Source organism: Schistosoma mansoni, chromosome 5 (assembly GCF_000237925.1).
Source record: "Schistosoma mansoni strain Puerto Rico chromosome 5, complete genome".
Taxonomy (NCBI): Eukaryota; Metazoa; Platyhelminthes; class Trematoda; order Strigeidida; family Schistosomatidae; genus Schistosoma; species Schistosoma mansoni.
The window spans coordinates 214,669-235,699 of record NC_031499.1 but is presented as its reverse complement, the minus strand read 5'-3'; the positions used below and the strand labels follow the sequence as shown (position 1 = coordinate 235,699).

General features: G+C 38.3%; 2 protein-coding genes across 2 annotated transcripts in view; one reads left to right on the top strand and one right to left on the bottom strand.

Annotated features, from left to right (window-relative positions):
• Positions 1 to 6,275: 6,275 nt before the first annotated feature.
• Positions 6,276 to 18,844, top strand: Smp_026090 (ras-related GTP binding rag C,d/gtr2; the record flags this gene model as incomplete). Its single annotated transcript, XM_018797539.1, has 9 exons — positions 6,276 to 6,497; positions 6,540 to 6,634; positions 6,676 to 6,809; positions 8,418 to 8,632; positions 11,290 to 11,404; positions 14,394 to 14,536; positions 16,834 to 16,982; positions 17,719 to 17,906; positions 18,626 to 18,844. The coding sequence occupies exons 1-9, from the start codon at positions 6,283 to 6,285 to the stop codon at positions 18,842 to 18,844; spliced, it is 1,473 nt and encodes a 490-aa protein (XP_018652571.1). The 5' UTR covers positions 6,276 to 6,282.
• A 2,169-nt stretch (positions 18,845 to 21,013) lies between these two features.
• Smp_026100 (putative 40s ribosomal protein S28) overlaps positions 21,014 to 21,031 on the bottom strand; it is a gene marked incomplete at its 3' end in the record, with an annotated part of 568 nt that continues 550 nt past the window's right edge. Inside the window, exon 3 of the mRNA XM_018797538.1 lies at positions 21,014 to 21,031. Coding sequence (XP_018652570.1) covers positions 21,014 to 21,031 — 18 coding nt within the window.

Below are 21,031 nucleotides of genomic sequence, written 5' to 3'. Positions count from 1 at the left end.
AACTTTCTTAACTGAGAGAGCTCTTCTGGTTGTACATTTCAGTTCCACCCCCATCATTACTCTTCTCCTTTTCTTTTTTTCCTTCCTCTATATATACGCACTTTCTTCCTTCTCCTCCCATTCTCATTATTTTGTGTGGCGCATATGTATCCGGTGCCCTTTGTACCAGTATATATGTGATTAAATAAATAAATAATAAGTTTGCTCTACACGAACCGTAGCTAAGCGTTAGATGATTATTGAGGCTAGTTTAGATGTTATAATCGTCAGATTGATTTCTCTGTGATTGTCACAAGAGGATTTTGTCGTTTCTTACAAACTGGGACGATTAGTGACCGAGACTAGTCAAATTGGATTACATCCAGTTCCCAGATCTTAGTTAATTTAACTGCTAAAACCGGAACACCCTCCTTAAAAATCTCAGCGGTGAGTCCATCGGACCCTTCCGCCATCCATCGTCGTAGATTCCCTATAGAATTTTTAGCTTCACTGAGTTGAGAACTCACACCATCCAGAATGAGTGGTATTCTTTTATCAAGCCTCTTCAACAATGGCCAATGGCAATGTGGTCTACTTAGGTCCATCATAAGGTTGAGTGTGGAGGTTGCCACGTCAGACAATGCTTCCCTTTATGTTTAAAGTTAATGTTTTCCAGAACTAGACGGTTATCTGAGCTTAGTTACAACAGGTGGTCGCTATTATATAATCGCTGAGACGCAACATCATAAGATCCGCCTAAGTGACTTTCGGTTTGGTTTAGTTTACCTACTTGAGCATTAAAATCACCTACCACTAGTACTAAATCAGAGCGTTTGAAAGCCCATAAATTTCACCGTTAACTTTACCTGAGCTGCAATCAATGGGGGCAATGGCGTGTCTTTATCTTTTGGAGTTCTTACTGTCCGGTTTGTTCAGACAGTTCACAAGCGACTGTTAAATGGAATCCAGTCTAGGAGAGCTTGTCCTGTTTTAGAACTCAATGATATACCTTAACCAGAGGGGTAACGGGAAATAACAATGAGGTCTCCAAATACTTGAACGGTAAGTCGTGCCGTTCCTTCATATTGATAAGGTGAGGTCCAATGAATGACCGTACTTGGATCCTGTATCCGCGTCCCAGAGACACAGTATACGTCGATAACGCGGAATTCTAGAGTCCTGGCTTGAGCAGTCTGTTGTCCTATCTGACACAAGTTTCGAACAGTAAAAGCTCCAACATGCAGTTTAGAGAGTGGTTTAAGCATACCAAGAATAACGTTTCTTGAACTAGAAACATTGGTATTGTTGGCGCATGGTGACGAAGATAAATGAGGGTTAATCGTGAGGATAGAAGAATTATTAAACGCTGATGGAGGATTCGATTGTGAGCAAGATCTTAGTTGCTGACCATTATTGTTATTAATGGCTCTATTCAATAATATATTCTGGTACAATATAGAATTCTCAGCACGATGTATTTCAACAAGTTTTTTCTTTTCCAAGAAACAAAAAAAGAAACAGAGAAAAGGTGAAAAAAATCTGAGTCTGTACAAATTATCAAATTTGAGACATGCTTATGAATACAGGTTATTTACTAGGCTAACTCTAACAACCTGTTCGTCACAGAGTATATTTGCTAGGTAAGTTATTCCAGAACTTTTATAGATTTGCTTGTGTGTATGGATTTTAATATATTTGCATTTCGTTCTACCAGAAGATATACAAGAATAAAGATATGAATGAAATGGAGGTTAGTATCTGATAATACCTGCCAGGAGGTTGCAAGACTTAGGATATCTTTATTTATGTAAACACAAATATTGGTACAAGGGGGCACTAGATATATGTGCGCCACACAAAACAATGAGAATGGGAGGTGCATATAAGAAAAAAAGAAAGGAACAATAACCACAGATTAGTGTATGTTAGTGTAATAATAAGGGTAATAATCGGAGAAACAGAAGAACTCTTTCAGTAAAGGAAGTTATGACCACTCTTTATGAAGAAAGTAAAAGGAGGTTACAGCAGAATCGCCACTGGCTTCTATTCTGAGCCATATCTGATAACGTCTCTAGCCACTGTGTTGCACCATCTCTCGGACCCCAGCCAGGGAGTCGTGAAGGACCAACAGAAGCTAGCCCTTTGCAACTTTCTTTCATGCCACGACACCATGTCATACACTGACCTCCTCTCCGCTTTTTCCAACCAGTCCCAGAGTCGGCAAATAATGCACGACGTGGAATTCTCTGGGACGACATTCGTAAAACATGTCCAAGCCACCGAAATCGGTGTTTCAAGATGGTGACACCAATTGAATTATCGTCTCTGCGCCTGAACACATGATGCCGAACCTCTGCATTACTAAAATGGTGTTGCCACTAGATGTCAGCGATCCTTCGGAGACAACGATGGTCGAACACAGAGAGACACCTAACATCCTCAACTCGGAGAGGCCAGGTTTCACAAGCATAGAGCAAAACTGCTCTCACCGACGCGTTGTAGATCCGACCTTTTACAGCCAGACTAACATCACGAAGGCGCCAAAGATGGCCCAGATTGGCATAAGCCGCTCTGGCTTTCATTATACGTGCATCAATCACATCACTCACGCCACCACCAGCACTTATGTAGCTACCTAGATACACGAACTTCTCAACTACTTCAATCTGCTCACCATCCAGGGTGAGTACAGGATGAGAATCCTGTCAGTCTTGTAGGAGTACTTTGCACTTGGAGGGTGCAAAGCACATGCCGTACCTGCGGACACTGATTGTCAACTGATTAAGTGCGGATTGCATGCCTTGGGCATTACCGCACAGTAAGACAATATCATCCGCATACTCGAGGTCGAGAAGTCGTTCTCCAGGCAACATATCCACACCGCCATTACTTACATCCATCAGAGCTGTTTCCAGGATGTCATCGATGGCAAAGTTGAAGAGGAATGGTGAGATCGGGCAACCCTGCCTAACCCCACTGCTCGAATGAAACAAGGGAGAAAGGTGGTTGTATGCTCTCACTCTGCCTGAGGTGTTCGTATACAGGGCCTTTAAGATGTTAATGAACTTCTCAGGCACACCCTTCTTCAATAGACAATCCCAGAGAACAGTCCTGTCCAACGAATCGAAGGCAGCCCTGATATCAAGAAACACTACGATTGTTGGCCTGCGATAAGTATGACGGTGTTCTAACATTTGGCGGAGGGTGAAGATGTGATCAATGCATCCTCGACCAGAACGAAAACCAGCCTGCTCCTCGCGAGTCAATCGTTCTCGGGTTTTAAACAACCTACGAAGAATGGCAGAAGCCAATAGTTTGGACGCAATCGGAAGTAGACTTATCCCCCGATAGTTGTTACAGGAACAACGTGAACCCTTTTTAAAGATAGGGACGACTATTGACTCATTCCATGATGTTGGAACACTTTCTTGCTCCCAAACCTTTGCAAACAACACAGTCAGTTCCTTAGCCAGAAAGTCACCACCATCTTTAAAAAGAGCCGAAGGTAAGTCATCTGGGCCCGGTGATTTGTAACGTTTCAAGAGTTGGAGTTCCTTGCGGACTTCCGCCTCGTTTGGTGGATCAGTCATCACCGGCCATGGGGGGCAGGACAAACTGGTTGATGTTGCCGGAGCAGCAGGCCAGTTGAACTGCCCTTCAAAAAATTCCGCCCATCGTCCAAAACGTCGAGAGATGTTAGTGATTGGCATCCCGTCATCCTCGTAGATTGTTTCACTCACACCAGACTTCTTGCTGCCAGTGGCTCGGATGAGTTGGAAGAGCTTCCGGCAGTTACCAGATGCAGCTGCTGCTTCCATCTCATTAGCACGCTCCGACCACCAGGCTTCTCGGTCCTTACGCAAGCTTTGCCCAATTTCATTACGTAACAGCCTTCGTTTGTGGTCAAACTCACGGTCACCCGGAGTAGACCGACGGGCTTCCATCAGTTGTAAGGAGCCAGAAAAAACCCAGTGCTTATAAGCGGGACTTTTCGCGAAGCCGCAAGCGGCTTTACTCGCCATTTTCATGGCGTCGTGAAGATGCAACCAATGCTCATCTATACTTTTCGGTGGGATGGTAGCTAGCCTAGAAGCTAGCTCCGCTCGATACTTACTTGCAACAGAAGTTGCAGCCTGTTTACTAAAATCGATCCGTTGATGGCGGTCAATCCTTCAGCCACTGAAAAGTAAGGTAAGATTGGCGCAGACCAGGGCATGATCAGACTCCAGACAGGTACTCCAAAGGGAGCGGCAGTCTTGTACACAACCACGCCAGCGGTAGCTGATCGCGATGTGATCAATCTGAGTCCAGGCTTGGGATGCAGAGGGAGGACGCCAGGTGGCACACCGGCGATGACTGTGCCGGAAGTTAGTGCTAGCCAGAAACAGGTTGTGGTCTGTGCACAGTTGCAGCAAACGGTCCCCGTTATCTGTCCTGCGACCAACAAGTCCCCATCGGCCACCTAAACGACTCTTTTCTGTGCCTAGACGCCCGACCTGAGCATTCAAGTCTCCGGCTAATACTACAATATCTGTCGAACGCGCTTTCTGTAGAAGAACTGTTAACTGGTGGTAAAACTCATCCTTGATTGCATCCGGGCTGCAATCTGTCGGGGCATAGGCGGAGATGACGAAAAGACACCGTTTCTCACGCCGATTTCTTCTCTATTTGATGGAACTTTCTAATCTAACAGCACATAACCGACTGTTAATGGGGATCCAATCGATTGGTCCTGCCTCAGCTCTAGCGCTTAGTGCGATACCAACGCCAGCAAGACCGGACGAAGATGCCACAGAGTCCCCGGATAAGCGCACGTGGAACAAGCTTTTCGAGGCGACAGATGGAGAGCGAATTTGTAGTACTTCACTAGAGTCTTGAATACGGGTCTCGGATGGACAGCAAACATCAACATTAAGGCTTTCTAAAGACATAGCCAGCCCCATCTGTTGTCTGATCTGCATTAGTGTGCGAACGTTGAAGGAAGCCAGCTTGAACGGCGTACGTGGTTTCAGAAAGACTGCTCCAGTATTCGTAATCGGTGGAAGCATTCACTTTCAACCAGACAGTGATTGGAGATCGTTTAGATAGGACAGAGTTTCCACCATGGGCGAGCTACTGCATAAGTTGGAAAGGAAGGATACACAATTTGGGAATAAAGGGAGTGAAAAAGCGACGTGGTAAATAATGGTAATAATGATGATAATAATAATAATGATAATTATCATAACAATAATGGTAATAATAATAATAATAATGTAAATTGTCTTTCTTCTATTAGGAACGAGAGCAGTGTAGTTAGTGTAGTGCGTCATTTCATGTCATTTGTGTGTGGGCTGTGATACTGCCCGGGTGCCCAAACCGAAGCAGGTGGTTTTCTTAGGGGGCCACACCCAGAGCCTTTCACCTAAAGGTCTGATCCAAAAGGCAGTGGAGCATCGTGAGGAGATGCAGTCCTATGGTAGCCGGTGACCAACAACAGGTTCATTCGCCATTCGTTCCATTAGGATACTGGAGCCCATGTGCACCATTGGTTTGGAATCAGGGTTTTCCAACTCCTCCAGGTGGACTCTCCGTGTCCATTAACCCGGTTAAAGCGCCGGACATTCGCTTTTCGTCCTTTCACTTTTGTAAACAAAACCCTCGCTGCGAGAAGGCAGTGAGTAGGACTTCCCTGGTAGAGGCTATATACGCGTGGCCATGTGAGAGTATTTCGAGAGGGAGAGCTCACTCAATTCCTAGTAAAGCAAGTTTTATTATCACAAATTATTTGAGTTCAAGACATGGTACTTTCACATCTGACTAACTGAAGCTCTTGATAAGTACAGTTCATTTATCCGTAAAGTGCTAAATGATTCAAAGTTGGAAGATTTTCTGTTAGTCATCGATTTTTAAGTGTTGATTTAGCAACCTCAAGTACATACAAAATAAAGCAAAACGAAAGTGGTTACTGAAGCATGTAATCCGTACGTGTGATATGATAATCATTGTAAGAAGATAAAAAATGCTCTTTCATGGTATATAAAGGGTGTCTACATTACTAACTTCGCTTTACATTGTGGTTTACTCTGAAGTCAGGAACAATATAACAGCAATAAAAGAACTTACAACCATATTAGATGATCCCGAGTTCTACCTACAAAGAAGTAGTAGGAATTAGTTGTCCCAAGTTAGTCAATCAAAACTAAGCGGCTACATTTTCTAAACAAGGCTGTTAAAACACTTGGATAACGTTATGCTTTTACAATCTATTTTTTTCGAATACTGAGTTTTCATTTTAACAGTTCTTCACTTTTTAGTTTCAGAATGAACAATGTTAACAGTGAGGACCCCACTCGTCAGGTTTATTCAGAGTTAGGAAACTTTATCCCTACTGGATATCAGGAAAACTATGATTGTGAACTATCACAGAGCACGGTTGCTGCTGGCACTTGTGGTGTTGGGAATCATTTGCCTATTTTTCAAAATATGTTGAGTCAAGTCGATGAAAAACCGAAAATACTACTGATGGGTTTAAGAAGGTTTCATTTCATTATGTTAATATGATGATTTCTTATTGATAGAAGTGGTAAATCATCAATTCAGCGAGTTGTTTTTCACAAAATGGCCCCAAACGAAACATTGTTTTTGGAAAGTACCCACAAAATTGAAAAGAATGGTAGCATTATTTATGATTTGTTTTAAGATATAACATTTCAGACGTATCTGAATGCTCCTTTATCAAATTTCAAATATGGGATTTTCCTGGTCACATTGATTTTTGTGATGAAACATTTCAGTCTGAAGCTATATTTTTAGCTTCTTGTGCTATAATTTTCATTATCGATGCTCAGGTAAAGTAGTAACTAAATGTGTTGTGTTTCGTTTGGTTTCCAATATTATTCTGTGAATTTGAAGCGAGTCCGTTACACACTAGTATATTTTGGATTTCTTAAAATGTTTCCTTTTGTAGTGGGTGATTTAAATACTGAAGTAAGCTAAGCTAGTTAAAGCAGTGTTTGTATTGGGTTTGTAATTCTACATCATCGAATGGATAACGTCGGTTTGCTTCACTAAGCACACTCAATGAACTGAAATTTTAGGGATCCCTGACATCTGTCACTAACTTTCAAAACACGTGCTTAAACTTTGATTTATAGTGCGAGCACATGTTCGTTTGTGAGAGGCATCCTAAAGCTTAACTCGAAATTACAACTATGAGTAAGCATGAGTTAGAGACAGTAGATAAATATCAGAATGTTCATCTCTATGATATTGTCGGATTTACATTCTAATGTAAAAATAAAGGCGATGGTCGTAGGTAATGTAATATTAATATCTAGAATAGGCCAATAAATTTCAAAAGTCTCTCGCGAATTAAAAGATTCTGGAATCATTTGTAGATATGGAAACAAGTAAAAAAAAGTGTGATATGTTGTCCGACAACGTTTATGGGGCTATTGGTCAACTATATTCGGGATCACTTCAACTGACCTCCGGTTTCCCACATATGGTCATCAACGAAAAATCGTAATGAGTTCTATTTATTCTGTATTTTTCATAGAATCCAATTTCTGTGTCATTAAAAATGCATTACAACAAATGCTTGAATTAAATCAACAACATGCAAAGCGAGAATTAGCTGCTTTGTTGATACATCAACCGTCTTCAGATCCTATACCAGAAGATGAAGAGCCAGTAAACGAACTTGATTCGAGTGGAAAAGATGAAGATGGACAGGAAGTTAGTGATGGAGAACCAAAATATCAAAATAGAGATATAAGAAGAGAATAGTAGAATCTTGTAATATATATCTATATATATTGATCATCATTATGGTTTACTTCTATCAAAGATTAATTTTTGCTACCTTGTACACATATGTAAATGATTTTCATCACATATATGAAACATGCAAATCAATGTGTTTCTGCTACACGAATTTCTTATCCGTTTATTTTTTCATTTGAAGCTATCATCATTGTTTTCTCTGAATGAGGTGTGTTTTTCAGTTTTTTGCAAAATCTCCTGCTTATATTTTACTGATCATCAGCTCATCCTCAACTGAACAATTTGATATTTTACTCTTCTATTTTATAAGAATTACTTGTAATGGTAAACGCCAAATGAGATATGTAGATAAGCTAATAATAACCTATTCTTACTACAGTGTAGTGAGTATGAGAATTGTTTTTATCAGTGTAATAGATGCTGTCAGTGTCAGTTGAAGTTCATACAGTACAAAACAGTTTTGTGTTATATACAGTTATCTTTAGAAGTTATTGTATTCACAACGGATATTACCGATACTGTATTATCCAACTGTGATCAGACCAATGCGATTGTCGTAATAGATTATAATTGAGTGATTGATGAAATGTATATGATTCAGTTTCCCAGATTTTTAATTGCTAGTCATATGTCAAATATTTATATTGTTGATCGTTATTTTAAATCTGTAGGATGATTATCATGCGGCTTTAACTCGCCTACACGCTACTTTAGAGTCAGCATTCCGTTTTAATATGAACATTAAATTCGAAGTATTTATTCATAAAGTTGATTGTTTATCAGATGATCAAAAAATGGATATACAACGAGATATTACTCAACATGTAACAAGTGTCTTAGAGGATTTATTGTGTGAACAACCGTCGAATGCTGGAATTAGTATAGGGTGAGTGAAAGAGTGGTGTTAATACTTTTTTGTTTGAGTATGATATCTTGCAACAGTTATCGTGTAACAAAGGACTATCCCATGAAAACTAATTGTTGTGCCTTGTGGAGTCTGGTACTGATACCCAACCTTCCTATACATGACCACAACCGTCCAGGTGGGTGCCTGGTTCCTAGTAAGTGAAGGGGATTTCTTGGCCAATTTCTGATTGGTCTAATGTATCACTAGTCTGTTGAGAGAAACAAGTCATGTCATAAGAGCTTGTGGCAGGCCTATAATGAAGTCGATTTATCTATGGAAACCTGAAGATGCAAAATGTTTTAAAGGTTTACTGAGCTCTAATGTAACATTGTTTTGTTTTATGAGTTGAATTATTTGAAGAGAGCAAAAACAAAGATAGATAGATAAAATATGAGAGGGGAAGTTCCAGAACATCGAATTAGTGATTGGAAATTATAGAGTCAACAAACATTGCACGATTATGTATTGAAGCACCTGAAAGCAGATTAGTATTAATACAGAAGGATATTAGTTAAATCAGTTGATTAATGAAAATAGGCCCCCAAGTGCCCTGGTATGGCCGAGAGTGGTGAGAGTCCGCTCTCCCTCTCGAAATACTGTCACATTGTCATGCGTAATATAGCCTCTGTCAGGGAAGTCCTACTCACTGACTTCACGTGGCAGGGGTGTTGTTTACGAAATCAAGAGGACGAAAAGCGAATGTCTGGCGCTTTAATCGGGTTGGTGGACACAGTGAGTAGACCTAGGGGAGTTGGAAAACCCTGATTCCAAACCAATGGTGCACATGGACTCCAGTATCCTGAAGGAACGAATGGTGTATGAACCAATCGTTGGTCACCTGCTACCATGGGACTGCATCTCCTCGCGATGCTCCACTGTCTTGTAGATCAGACTCTTAGGCCGAAGGCTCCGGGTGTGGTCCCCTGCTTTAGTTTGGGCACCTGAGCAGTATCACAGCCCTCACGCAAATCTCATTTGGTTTGTGTGGCGGATATGTATCTGGTACCTGTTTGTACCAATATTTATGCGTATAAATAAATTAATGAAAAATGACCATTTTTGAATGTGTTCAAGAACATGTTTTGAATAAGACAAGTTTCGCTGCAGGATAAGTTCTTGTTGATGCAGTTTTTAGTCTGTAATTCAGAAAGTCATTTGTCTCTGTCAATATTGTAAACGTTCGTGTATCTAGGTAGCTGCATAAGTTCTGGTGGTGGCGTGAGTCATGAGATCGATTCACGTTAAGTGAAAGCCAGAGCGGCTTATGCCAATGTCGACCATCTTTGGCACCTTCGTGATGTTAGTCTGGCTGTTAAAGGTCGTATCTACAACGCGTCGGTGAGAGCATTTTCGCTCTATGCTTGTGGAACCTGGCCCTCCGAGTTGAGGATGTTTGACGTCTCTCTGTGTTCAATTATCGTTGTCTCCGAAGATTGCTGACATCCAGTGGCAACATGATATCAGTAATGCAGGGGTTCGGCATCGTGTGTTCAGGCGCAGAGATGACAACCGGATTGGTGTCACTATCTTGAGACACCGATTTCGGTGGCTTGGGCATGTTCTACGAATGTCGTCCTAGAGAATTCCACGTCGTGCATTATTTGCCGACTCTGGGACTGGTTGGAAAAAGCGGAGAGTGGTCAGTGTATGACATGGTGTCGTGGTATGAAAGAAAGCTGCAAAGGACTGGCTTCTGTCGGTCCTTCACGACTCCCTGACTGGGTTGTTTGTTTTTACGTTTTTTTTTTGTGGATGCCGTTGGTCCTTAAAAACCTTTTCAGACTCATTTTTCCCTCTTCTAGTGTGTTGGCAGTACTTATCCCTTCTTTTCTGTCAAACTGTGTTTGAATCTGTGCACGAAATCTATTGAGATTAACTCCATTCTATGTATAGTTTCTGTAAACCGAACGTTGAACCGTACCATCTTTTTTTATATTGCAACGTCGAGAAAATGGAACTTGTTCCATAGTAAAGTAGATATTTAATGGCCTTTGTTGAGAAGTTTCAGTAGATTTGTTTCATGTTTTTTATTGTTGCATACTATGACGTCATCAACATACCTTGAATAATACACTATTTCATCTATTGTTCCTCCGAGCTTGGTTCTTGCTAGATTAGCCATGAAGGTATCTGCTAGGGCAGGACCTAACGGACTTTCCGTTGCTACACAATCAGTTTGTTGGTATATGACATTATTGAATTGAAACAATGTCTTTTGTACAGATGATTAACAGTCGTTTGAGTTTGATGCCGGTGAAGGTAGAATATCATGACGCTGGCAAGTTATGTCTATGTTTTCAAGAAGTGGTATTTTGGTAAACAATAATGTCATATCAAGGGAAACCATAAATTTACTAGCAATATTTATATGGTTCATATTGTCGACAAATCTAAAATGGATGTTTTAATTTATACGTTGCTAATCGTTTACAGACTGTTTTTCAACTTATCCACTAGGCAGCGTGCAATTTTGTGATAAGGTAAATTGATTATTGACAGAATAAGTCTAAGAGGAAGTATATCGATATCACAAACAAGACTTGTGAGGTCATAGGTTATTGTTAATAGAATTATCTCAATTCTTTAGAGATTCCCTATATATTAAACTTAATCTCTTTTTCCTTTTTTTAAATTAGATTTCATTTAACTACAATATATGATCATTCAATATTTGAAGCATTCAGTAAAGTGGTACAAAAATTAATTCCTTATTTAGAAGCATTTGAACATTTATTAAATATATTTATTACAGTAAGTAATCAAGGTTGTTTTTATTTTATTTTGTTTATTACAAATTGAAATTCTATTTTTCAATAGTTGAAAGCGTGAGTCCATTGAAGTTAGACCACCATGGAAAACCTGGCTGGAAGCACTGGACGGCCGTTTCGTCCTATTATTGAACTCCTCAGTAGTACGCATCCAGCTTCAATTCATTCACTCTTTCAACTATGAAAATACTAAATCTTCACAAAACCCCATTCTATTTTTTGTTATTTCATGATGACAATGAATTAAATTGTTATTGTTATTTCAAAAAAAAGAAAATTATAATAATATGCATCTATACTACTTAAATATTTCATTAAACATCTAAATGGTAAACTAGGATAACCTTTTAAAAATTGCTATACCTTCTTGTTAATTTGTATAAAGAGAAGATTCATTAGATCCTTTTGTAAATAGAAAAGATTATCTTCAATTCAACTAATACACACTAGTTAATATTCCTTTATCTGTGTTTCAAAGAACAATCTTTCTATAAATAGTGTAGTGAATGAGAACACAGGTGAGGACAACTAACTATATATTTAGCACAACTTACAACGTTACTTGGTAAAATACAAAAACCATACTATGATACTATATTTGCAAAATGTTCTTCAATTGTCTCAGGCTTCATTGTTCCAGGATTTCCACACGAATTGCTTTTTATTTCTTTCTTCTCTTCTTGATCTTCTCAATCTTCTGCTGTCAGATATTCTATTCCTTTCTCACTATATATACTATTTATGCCGATATAAGTAGCTCACACCACAGTAATAAATTTGAGTTTCTTATTTAGTCACATATTCGTTTACTACAGGATTTTGAACCATATCTTTTAGGGAATGGCTATCAATATCGTCAAACTTTTGAGACTGAAATTAATAAAGTGCAGTTCAAAATCAAAATCTAATCATTGTGAAATTTGAATAGTACAGTCACTTTTCCATTATACAGATCACCTAACCAGTACATGTTCACTGTTCTTGTTTACATTTTGTTCATAACAAGATTGCTTATTTAGTAATTGGAATGTATCATGTTTTAAAAAAACATTTTAGTCCTATCCCTAAAATTTTAAAATGATCACATACGCAAAGTAACAATGTTTCATTGATAGTTGAGTAAATTCTGATATTAAAATGAAATCGATTCATCTTATTTGTTGTGACGAAGTTATTTTCTTAGTCTGTGAAATACACTGACTAATAAGAAGGTTTCATTGCAAAAAGTGCAATAAATATGTTTCTCAAAACATTTTGTATTTGAATAAGTAGCGTACAATACTAATACTGAAACTCAATCTTCTTGTATACATACCCAAACAACTACTGGAATAAGAAGACTAAGAATAAAGAATGTGAATAGTCTGAATTTGAATTGAAGCAAGAATAGTATTTTCATTATTAATTATTGCAGTGCACGATTCGCGTTATCTAACCTGCGACCAATGAGTCCCCATCGGCCACCTAAAAGATTCTCTTCTGTGCCTTGATCAACAATCGAAGCATGTCTGTGTCGCGAGGCGTTTCTTTTCTTCTAAATGCAAACTGCTTCTTAGAGACAGGTCTACATCACCGTCTTAATTAATCATAGGGAGTGAAGTAATTAAGTCTATCGAGTTCTGCACATGACATTATCGTCAGTGCTGATGGGCTAATGTCTAGCAAAATTATGTCACGGATTCAACAAGCCTGATTGGGTGTTGGCAACTTGCATCACTTGTAGCGTGAGATACCCAATCATAAGATGAGTAGACTATGTGGCGGTCTGTTTTATTTTATTTCACATCTGTGAATCGTGGCCTTTAAGAATAGATAATATTTTGACGTTGCTAGTTTTTGATTATAGACACTCTCAAGGGACTGGCCATAAAATTGGGGACCATCAAGTTAGCGATCCTTAGGTTAGACGCAGAGTAATAAGCAAACATGAAAAAACGATTAATGAGTTATTGAATCTCTATTGTCTGGAGTGGTTAGGACATTTTTTAATGTTCGCCCATCTACCACCTAACTCGATGCGCGATGATGGTTGGTGTACGAGTAGGTTTGAAGAAAGCTAGATGTGGGCAAACCAAGATACATTCTACTTCAAGTTGCACGCTTCTGATGATTTCGTGTGTGCTAGAATTTACTTAAAACCAATGTTTTGTCAGTCAGTCAGTCACAACGTAAAACCTGTACGTATGTACATCGGTTGAAGTTGGCATAACCAAAATGTTTTGTAAGTTTAACATGTTACTTGCAGCGAGAAGAGTACCGAACCATGGACTCAATGAAGCCATCGTTCAGAAGACTGGATGTTGAAATCTCCCACGAATATGATATAAGGCACGTCGTTTTTTGAGAATTCCTTGACTAACTTTTATCAATTAATAGTTTCGTTTCCGAGGTTTCAGCTATTTTGTTGTTAGTGGGATATAGATTGAATTAAGCATGTTTTATGCATGATGGTGTTGCTGCGCGCTGATTGGCTAATTCTAAACCGATCAGCCCGGGCATATTATTGCAGAAAAAAATCTATAAGCTTCTTATGTATATACTATAAATACATGAACATTATTTAAACTATTGATTGCTGTTCACTTATCATTACTATTATTTTGAATACAATTTAATTCCTGTTCAACGTGTTCTGATTTTAGGGTCTTGTCGAGTGTCATCGTATAAGAATACTAAGCAATAGGAATAGCTGGGTCGTTTATATATAGCAAAAACAGAATTATAACATTTGTATAAAACGACTATCAGAAAAAGACCTTTATTACTCCTTAGAATACATAACAGAACGGTCTGTAAATTTCTATGGTATAAGCAACATCACAATCCAAAATTCAATTTTTTACTCTAATCATGCTTAGTTTTTGTTTGTAGGACGATTCTTTACATTATCATTCATGTGATTGCTTCGCGTATATTTTTAAAAAAATCTCTTTATTTGATTTCTTCACCATGTTTTCTTTCTTGTTTTGCAGAATTCAATGGTGGACAAAGCATTTCTTTTTGATGTCACAAGTAAAATATATTTAGCAACAGATTCAAATGCAGTAGACATGCAAACTTATGAATTATGCTGTGATATGATTGATGTTGTCGTAGATGTAGCAGCAATCTACACGTAGGCTATTAGTTAATGTGAATACTCTTTTCACTTTATACATTCATTTTCAGCGACTTAATATCATAAACTTTAAAACCTTTATTCTTCCAGAAACCATAAGCGTATCGAAATCAACATGTCTAACGGACATCGATTTAACATAAACTCCTTCACGATGTTGAAATTACCGTCTGAAATTGTGCTGATAATTTTCGAGCACAATTCGTAGTCATGAAAAATAAGTTATCATCTAATTTTGCTTTACTGTCGCTCAGCTAGCTACAGGTGATATGATAATACCTACTGTATGCCATCATGAATAAGTATATATAATAAATATCACTATTTTGTAACCAAAAGTTATTCAACTTCTGGTTTCCGGTAGTATATAAATATTTTGAACACATCTGGCAGCACGTATGCAAGTAACATTTCGTGCGCAATAATATCAATCAGCCGTACGCAGCGTAGAACCTGGTGCATGTGAATATCAGTTCAAGTTGTAATACCCTTTTAGCACAACCAGATAAAGTTTACAGGGCAAATCCCAGATGAGTAGATGTAGTAATTGTAGTAGTGGTAGAAAAGATTAGATATCGAAGATACGGTTGGAGAACAAAATATATATTAGTGATTTAAAACAAAATTATGGAGGAACAAGAAAATTAGGATGAAAGATATGACAAACATAAAATGCTTCTACGCCATTGCGAACGATCTTCAGACATCTAGACTAAGTCTCTAACTGTTGGTTAAGATAATCATGCGCAACTCAACCAGTGTGATCATGCCTACATTGCTCAATCTAATAGTCAGTCCTTTTATGGATTGGTGCCATATCTTTGTTTACTCATCCTAAATTTTCTGTAAAAACCAATCGTACACCAGCTTGACTTGTAAAGCTCTATTTCGTACTGTTCTTCCAATCCATAAGGGAGTTTTCGAACTAATCGTCATGCACCCTACTTAATATACTTAAAATCCTTCATATACTGTGATATCTCCATAACATAAGGTCCAGTAGAAGCAATATTATATAGGAACCATCACAGAATAGATAATGATGACAGATTTTAGTGGCACGCTGTGGCTGAGTGAACGTAACTATAATGACGTTAATAACTGGGAAAATCCCTTTAAGGATGGCTTTTCATTGAGTCCATGGTTCGGTGCTCTTCTCGCTGCAAGTAACATGTTAAACTTACAAAACATTTTGGTTATGCCAACTTCAACCGATGTACATACGTACAGGTTTTACGTTGTGACTGACTGACTGACAAAACATTGGTTTTAAGTAAATTCTAGCACACACGAAATCATCAGAAGCGTGCAACTTGAAGTAGAATGTATCTTGGTTTGCCCACATCTAGCTTTCTTCAAACCTACTCGTACACCAACCATCATTGCGCATCGAGTTAGGTGGTAGATGGGCGAACATTAAAAAATGTCCTAACCACTCCAGACAATAAGTATTTACTGCTTCACCTATCACTTCAGTAGATGCTTCTAAAATCCATTTGTTTCCCTTGACATTTTTATTATAGATTACAACAGACCCTATCGCTGTTTTCACGGCTGTCTGGATTTCATGCCAACGCACATTCAGGCAGACTTTACTGACGACTGGTTAACTGAAAGCACGACCACAGACCTCAGTGAGGAACTGCATGAAGATAGACACGCATGTCCGAAGAAAGTTTGTGGTCTGTCAGCCCGTTGATCCTGAATTCCTTACTACTCATAGGGTAAAAGAAGTGTTGGCTTTTTAGGGTCTACAGATTCTAACTTCTTACTTACGTCGTTAAGAGGCAACACCGCTGCATTTTGACGTGTGGTATTAATTTCATACGAAAGTCGTAAACTGTTTATGTATGCTGAAGAAAATCGTGAACTAAATCTTCGCTCATCCTCTCTAAAATATCTATTGATGGTCCTCCCAAGTTAAGTACTTCGAAGTCCTACTTTGTGGATTTCTACCAACTCCCGGCATATCATTTAGGCCGATATCGTCTCTGTAATGCTCATTTATCTAATATGTTACATTTGAGGTATTCTTTTATTGAATGTAAAATACTTTAGAAAAGTTTGACACAAGAGCGTATGAGTTATCAAAGTACTCCAGTTTCACATCTCGGGTAGAAAGTCAAATGGATTGTGTTATTAGACTTCAGTCCTATCTTGTCAACCCACTAATTACTTATCGCTAATCCCTATATATATCTCAAGAGAAAAATCAAATGTGTTTTATACTAGGCGAAATCACTTCGCCTTTGTTAAGTTCATTCTAAATGATGCCTTCTCATCTTTGCTTGCAGTCCCCAATCTAATTTTGTTGATCCGCCTGTCTCTGAGCAAACTGGGGCAACAATCATTTTAAACAATGATAGAGCATTATATCTTCGTGGCGTCAATCAGTATATGGCTCTAGCTTGTTTGATGTATGAAGAATCTTTAGAGAAAATGGGTAAACGATTATTTAGTCTATCTCTTTTACAGTTCATTATTATTAAAACATTAATTTTAGTGTATATATATATCTACAAAATACAAAATTATTTATTCATTTTCACACATTGTAAACATTTGCATTCGAACTAAGCTTAGGTGACTCAATACTTCATTGTTCAATAAGAAAACCATTTTCCACAGTCTGTGATGAATCTAGTGAGAATATAACAGACTCAACTCTTTTAAAAAACTGACAATTCGCCAACTCGCATTAAAACACCTGACAAATCAGTGTATAAACCCTAATAAAGATACCCTTATACCTAACATTTACAAATTAAAGACCAGATATCTTGCTCGACTACGTCGGATGTTTTGCAAATTTTCAAGCATCTTGAAAGCATAATCAAATAACAAAAATCCTTGTATCAACAAACAATAAATATTTTTGCTCCTGTTTTTATAAAGGTTGATCGACACACTATCTAGTAAGCACTATGCATCACTCTTCCCTAACTTGTGTATGAGTACACACGTAAGTCGGTGGACTTTATTGTTTTCGTTATAATCATGCATGGATATCTACTTTTTGGAAGTTGGAATTAATAGAATGAGCTTCAAAACTTCGAATGTAGAGTTGCCTTATATTCTCCCTAACTACTACTACGTATTATATTGTGAAGTAAAGTATTCGATGTTTCTTGTTATAACACATTAGTTTCTATAATTTGGTCATTCTATTACATTTTTAGGTCTAATAGAATTCAATTTCTGTGTCATTAAAAATGCATTACAACAAATGCTTGAATTAAATCAACAACATGCAAAGCGAGAATTAGCTGCTTTGTTGATACATCAACCGTCTTCAGATCCTATACCAGAAGATGAAGAGCCAGTAAACGAACTTGATTCGAGTGGAAAAGATGAAGATGGACAGGAAGTTAGTGATGGAGAACCAAAATATCAAAATAGAGATATAAGAAGAGAATAGTAGAATCTTGTAATATATATCTATATATATTGATCATCATTATGGTTTACTTCTATCAAAGATTAATTTTTGCTACCTTGTACACATATGTAAATGATTTTCATCACATATATGAAACATGCAAATCAATGTGTTTCTGCTACACGAATTTCTTATCCGTTTATTTTTTCATTTGAAGCTATCATCATTGTTTTCTCTGAATGAGGTGTGTTTTTCAGTTTTTTGCAAAATCTCCTGCTTATATTTTACTGATCATCAGCTCATCCTCAACTGAACAATTTGATATTTTACTCTTCTATTTTATAAGAATTACTTGTAATGGTAAACGCCAAATGAGATATGTAGATAAGCTAATAATAACCTATTCTTACTACAGTGTAGTGAGTATGAGAATTGTTTTTATCAGTGTAATAGATGCTGTCAGTGTCAGTTGAAGTTCATACAGTACAAAACAGTTTTGTGTTATATACAGTTATCTTTAGAAGTTATTGTATTCACAACGGATATTACCGATACTGTATTATCCAACTGTGATCAGATCAATGCGATTGTCGTAATAGATTATAATTGAGTGATTGATGAAATGTATATGATTCAGTTTCCCAGATTTTTAATTGCTAGTCATATGTCAAATATTTATATTGTTGATCGTTATTTTAAATCTGTAGGATGATTATCATGCGGCTTTAACTCGCCTACACGCTACTTTAGAGTCAGCATTCCGTTTTAATATGAACATTAAATTCGAAGTATTTATTCATAAAGTTGATTGTTTATCAGATGATCAAAAAATGGATATACAACGAGATATTACTCAACATGTAACAAGTGTCTTAGAGGATTTATTGTGTGAACAACCGTCGAATGCTGGAATTAGTATAGGGTGAGTGAAAGAGTGGTGTTAATACTTTTTTGTTTGAGTATGATATCTTGCAACAGTTATCAGTCAGTCAGCTACAACGTAGGACCAGGCACATTTATGCATCGGTCCAAGTTGCCATACCTCGTTAGCACAACAAGATGAACACTGGATTCATAGTAGTTAATTTAGTGTTGGTAGTAGTATATAAATTATAGGTTGTATATAAGGATATAGTACAGGAAGGAAGAAAGTTATGAAGCAATTCTAATCTCAAGGTTTAAGGGAAGATAAAGAGTGTATACACCTACGCCATTGTGATCGATTCTGAGCCATGTCACACAGAGTCTCCAACCATTGGTTACGATAGTCACGCGGACCCCAACCAGGTAGTCTGCATCTGCCAACATGGCTCAGGCTAGAAGTTAGTGACTTCAAACACTGATGCCATGTCTTGGTTTGGCCGCCCCTAACTCTCTTCCAACCAACCCCAACACTAGTCATCATAGCGCGTCGTGGTAAACGGTGTTCAGGCATACGTAACACATGTCCCAACCATCTCAGTCGATGAAGATTCATCACCTCATCAACTGATTTACCATCGTTACCTAATACCCTGCGTCTAACCTCACTATTACTTACCCGGTTATCCCAGCAGATGCGAGCAATATTTCTAAGGCATCTGTGGTCAAATACTAGTAACCTACGAGTATCTTCTACTCTTAATGGCCATATTTCACAGCCATAAAGTAGAACAGAGCGAACTGCTGCGCAGTATACTCGTTCCATTAATTGATAGACGGATATCTCGTCTACGCCATAGGTGACGTAAGTTGGCAAAAGCCAAACGAGCTTTTTGAATCCGTGCTGAGATTTCGTCAGAAACCAACCCATTAGGGCTGATCAGACTTCCAAGATAAGTGAAGTTGTCCACGCGTTCGACTACTTCACTCCCTATCCTTAGTTCGGGTGTTGACGCAGGCCAGTCCTGGAGTAACAATTTACATTTGGATGGGGAGAAACGCATCCCAAACATCCTGGCATTATTACTGAGTTCCAACAGAAGACTCTGCATTTTGTCAGCGTATTCACCAAACAGGACTATGTCATCTGCGTATTCTAAGTCGCTTAGTGGTCCCCCTGGTAGGAGATCAATTCCTGTAGATTCAGTCGAAGAGAGTGTTATTTCCAGCAACAGGTCTATAATGAAGTTAAACAAAACTGGGGATAGTGGACAGCCTTGACGGACACCACTTGAGGTTGTAAAATCATATGACAGTTCGCCATAAGCTCTCACTCGACTAATAGTGTTCGAGTAAAGAGCCTTCAAAAGGTTTATGTACTTCTCAGGTACACCTTTCAATGACAGACACTGCCACAGAACCTTTCGGTCTACAGAGTCAAATGCTGCTTTTAAGTCAAGAAAAACTATCATTGTCGAACGCCGATAAGCATGTCTGTGCTCTAAAACTTGACGAATGGTGAATATGTGGTCGATACAGCCACGACCAGGTCTGAAGCCAGCCTGATTTTCTCGTGTTTGCAGTTCACGAGTCTTAGTTAGGCGCCCGATAATTATTGAGGCTAGTATTTTAGATGCTATGTTAGTCAGACTAATCCCTCTATGGTTATCGCAGGATGATTTTGACCCCTTTTTATATATTGGGACAATCAGTGATTGTGACCAGTCGGATGGGATTACATCCGTCTCCCAGATTTTAGCTAGAATATTAGTCAACCTAATCGCTAAAATTGGACCACCATATTTAAAGACCTCTGGGCCCAATCCATCAGGACCAGCTGCTCTTCCTCGTTTCAGATTACCTATAGCCTTTTGAACTTCAAGTAGGGTCGGGGGGCCTACTTCAATGTTCCATTCAGGTTTTCTAGGAATAGTGGGTAGTTGTGCAGTAGCCGAAGGCCAGCTAAACAGTTATCGTGTAACAAAGGACTATCCCATGAAAACTAATTGTTGTGCCTTGTGGAGTCTGGTACTGATACCCAACCTTCCTATACATGACCACAACCGTCCAGGTGGGTGCCTGGTTCCTAGTAAGTGAAGGGGATTTCTTGGCCAATTTCTGATTGGTCTAATGTATCACTAGTCTGTTGAGAGAAACAAGTCATGTCATAAGAGCTTGTGGCAGGCCTATAATGAAGTCGATTTATCTATGGAAACCTGAAGATGCAAAATGTTTTAAAGGTTTACTGAGCT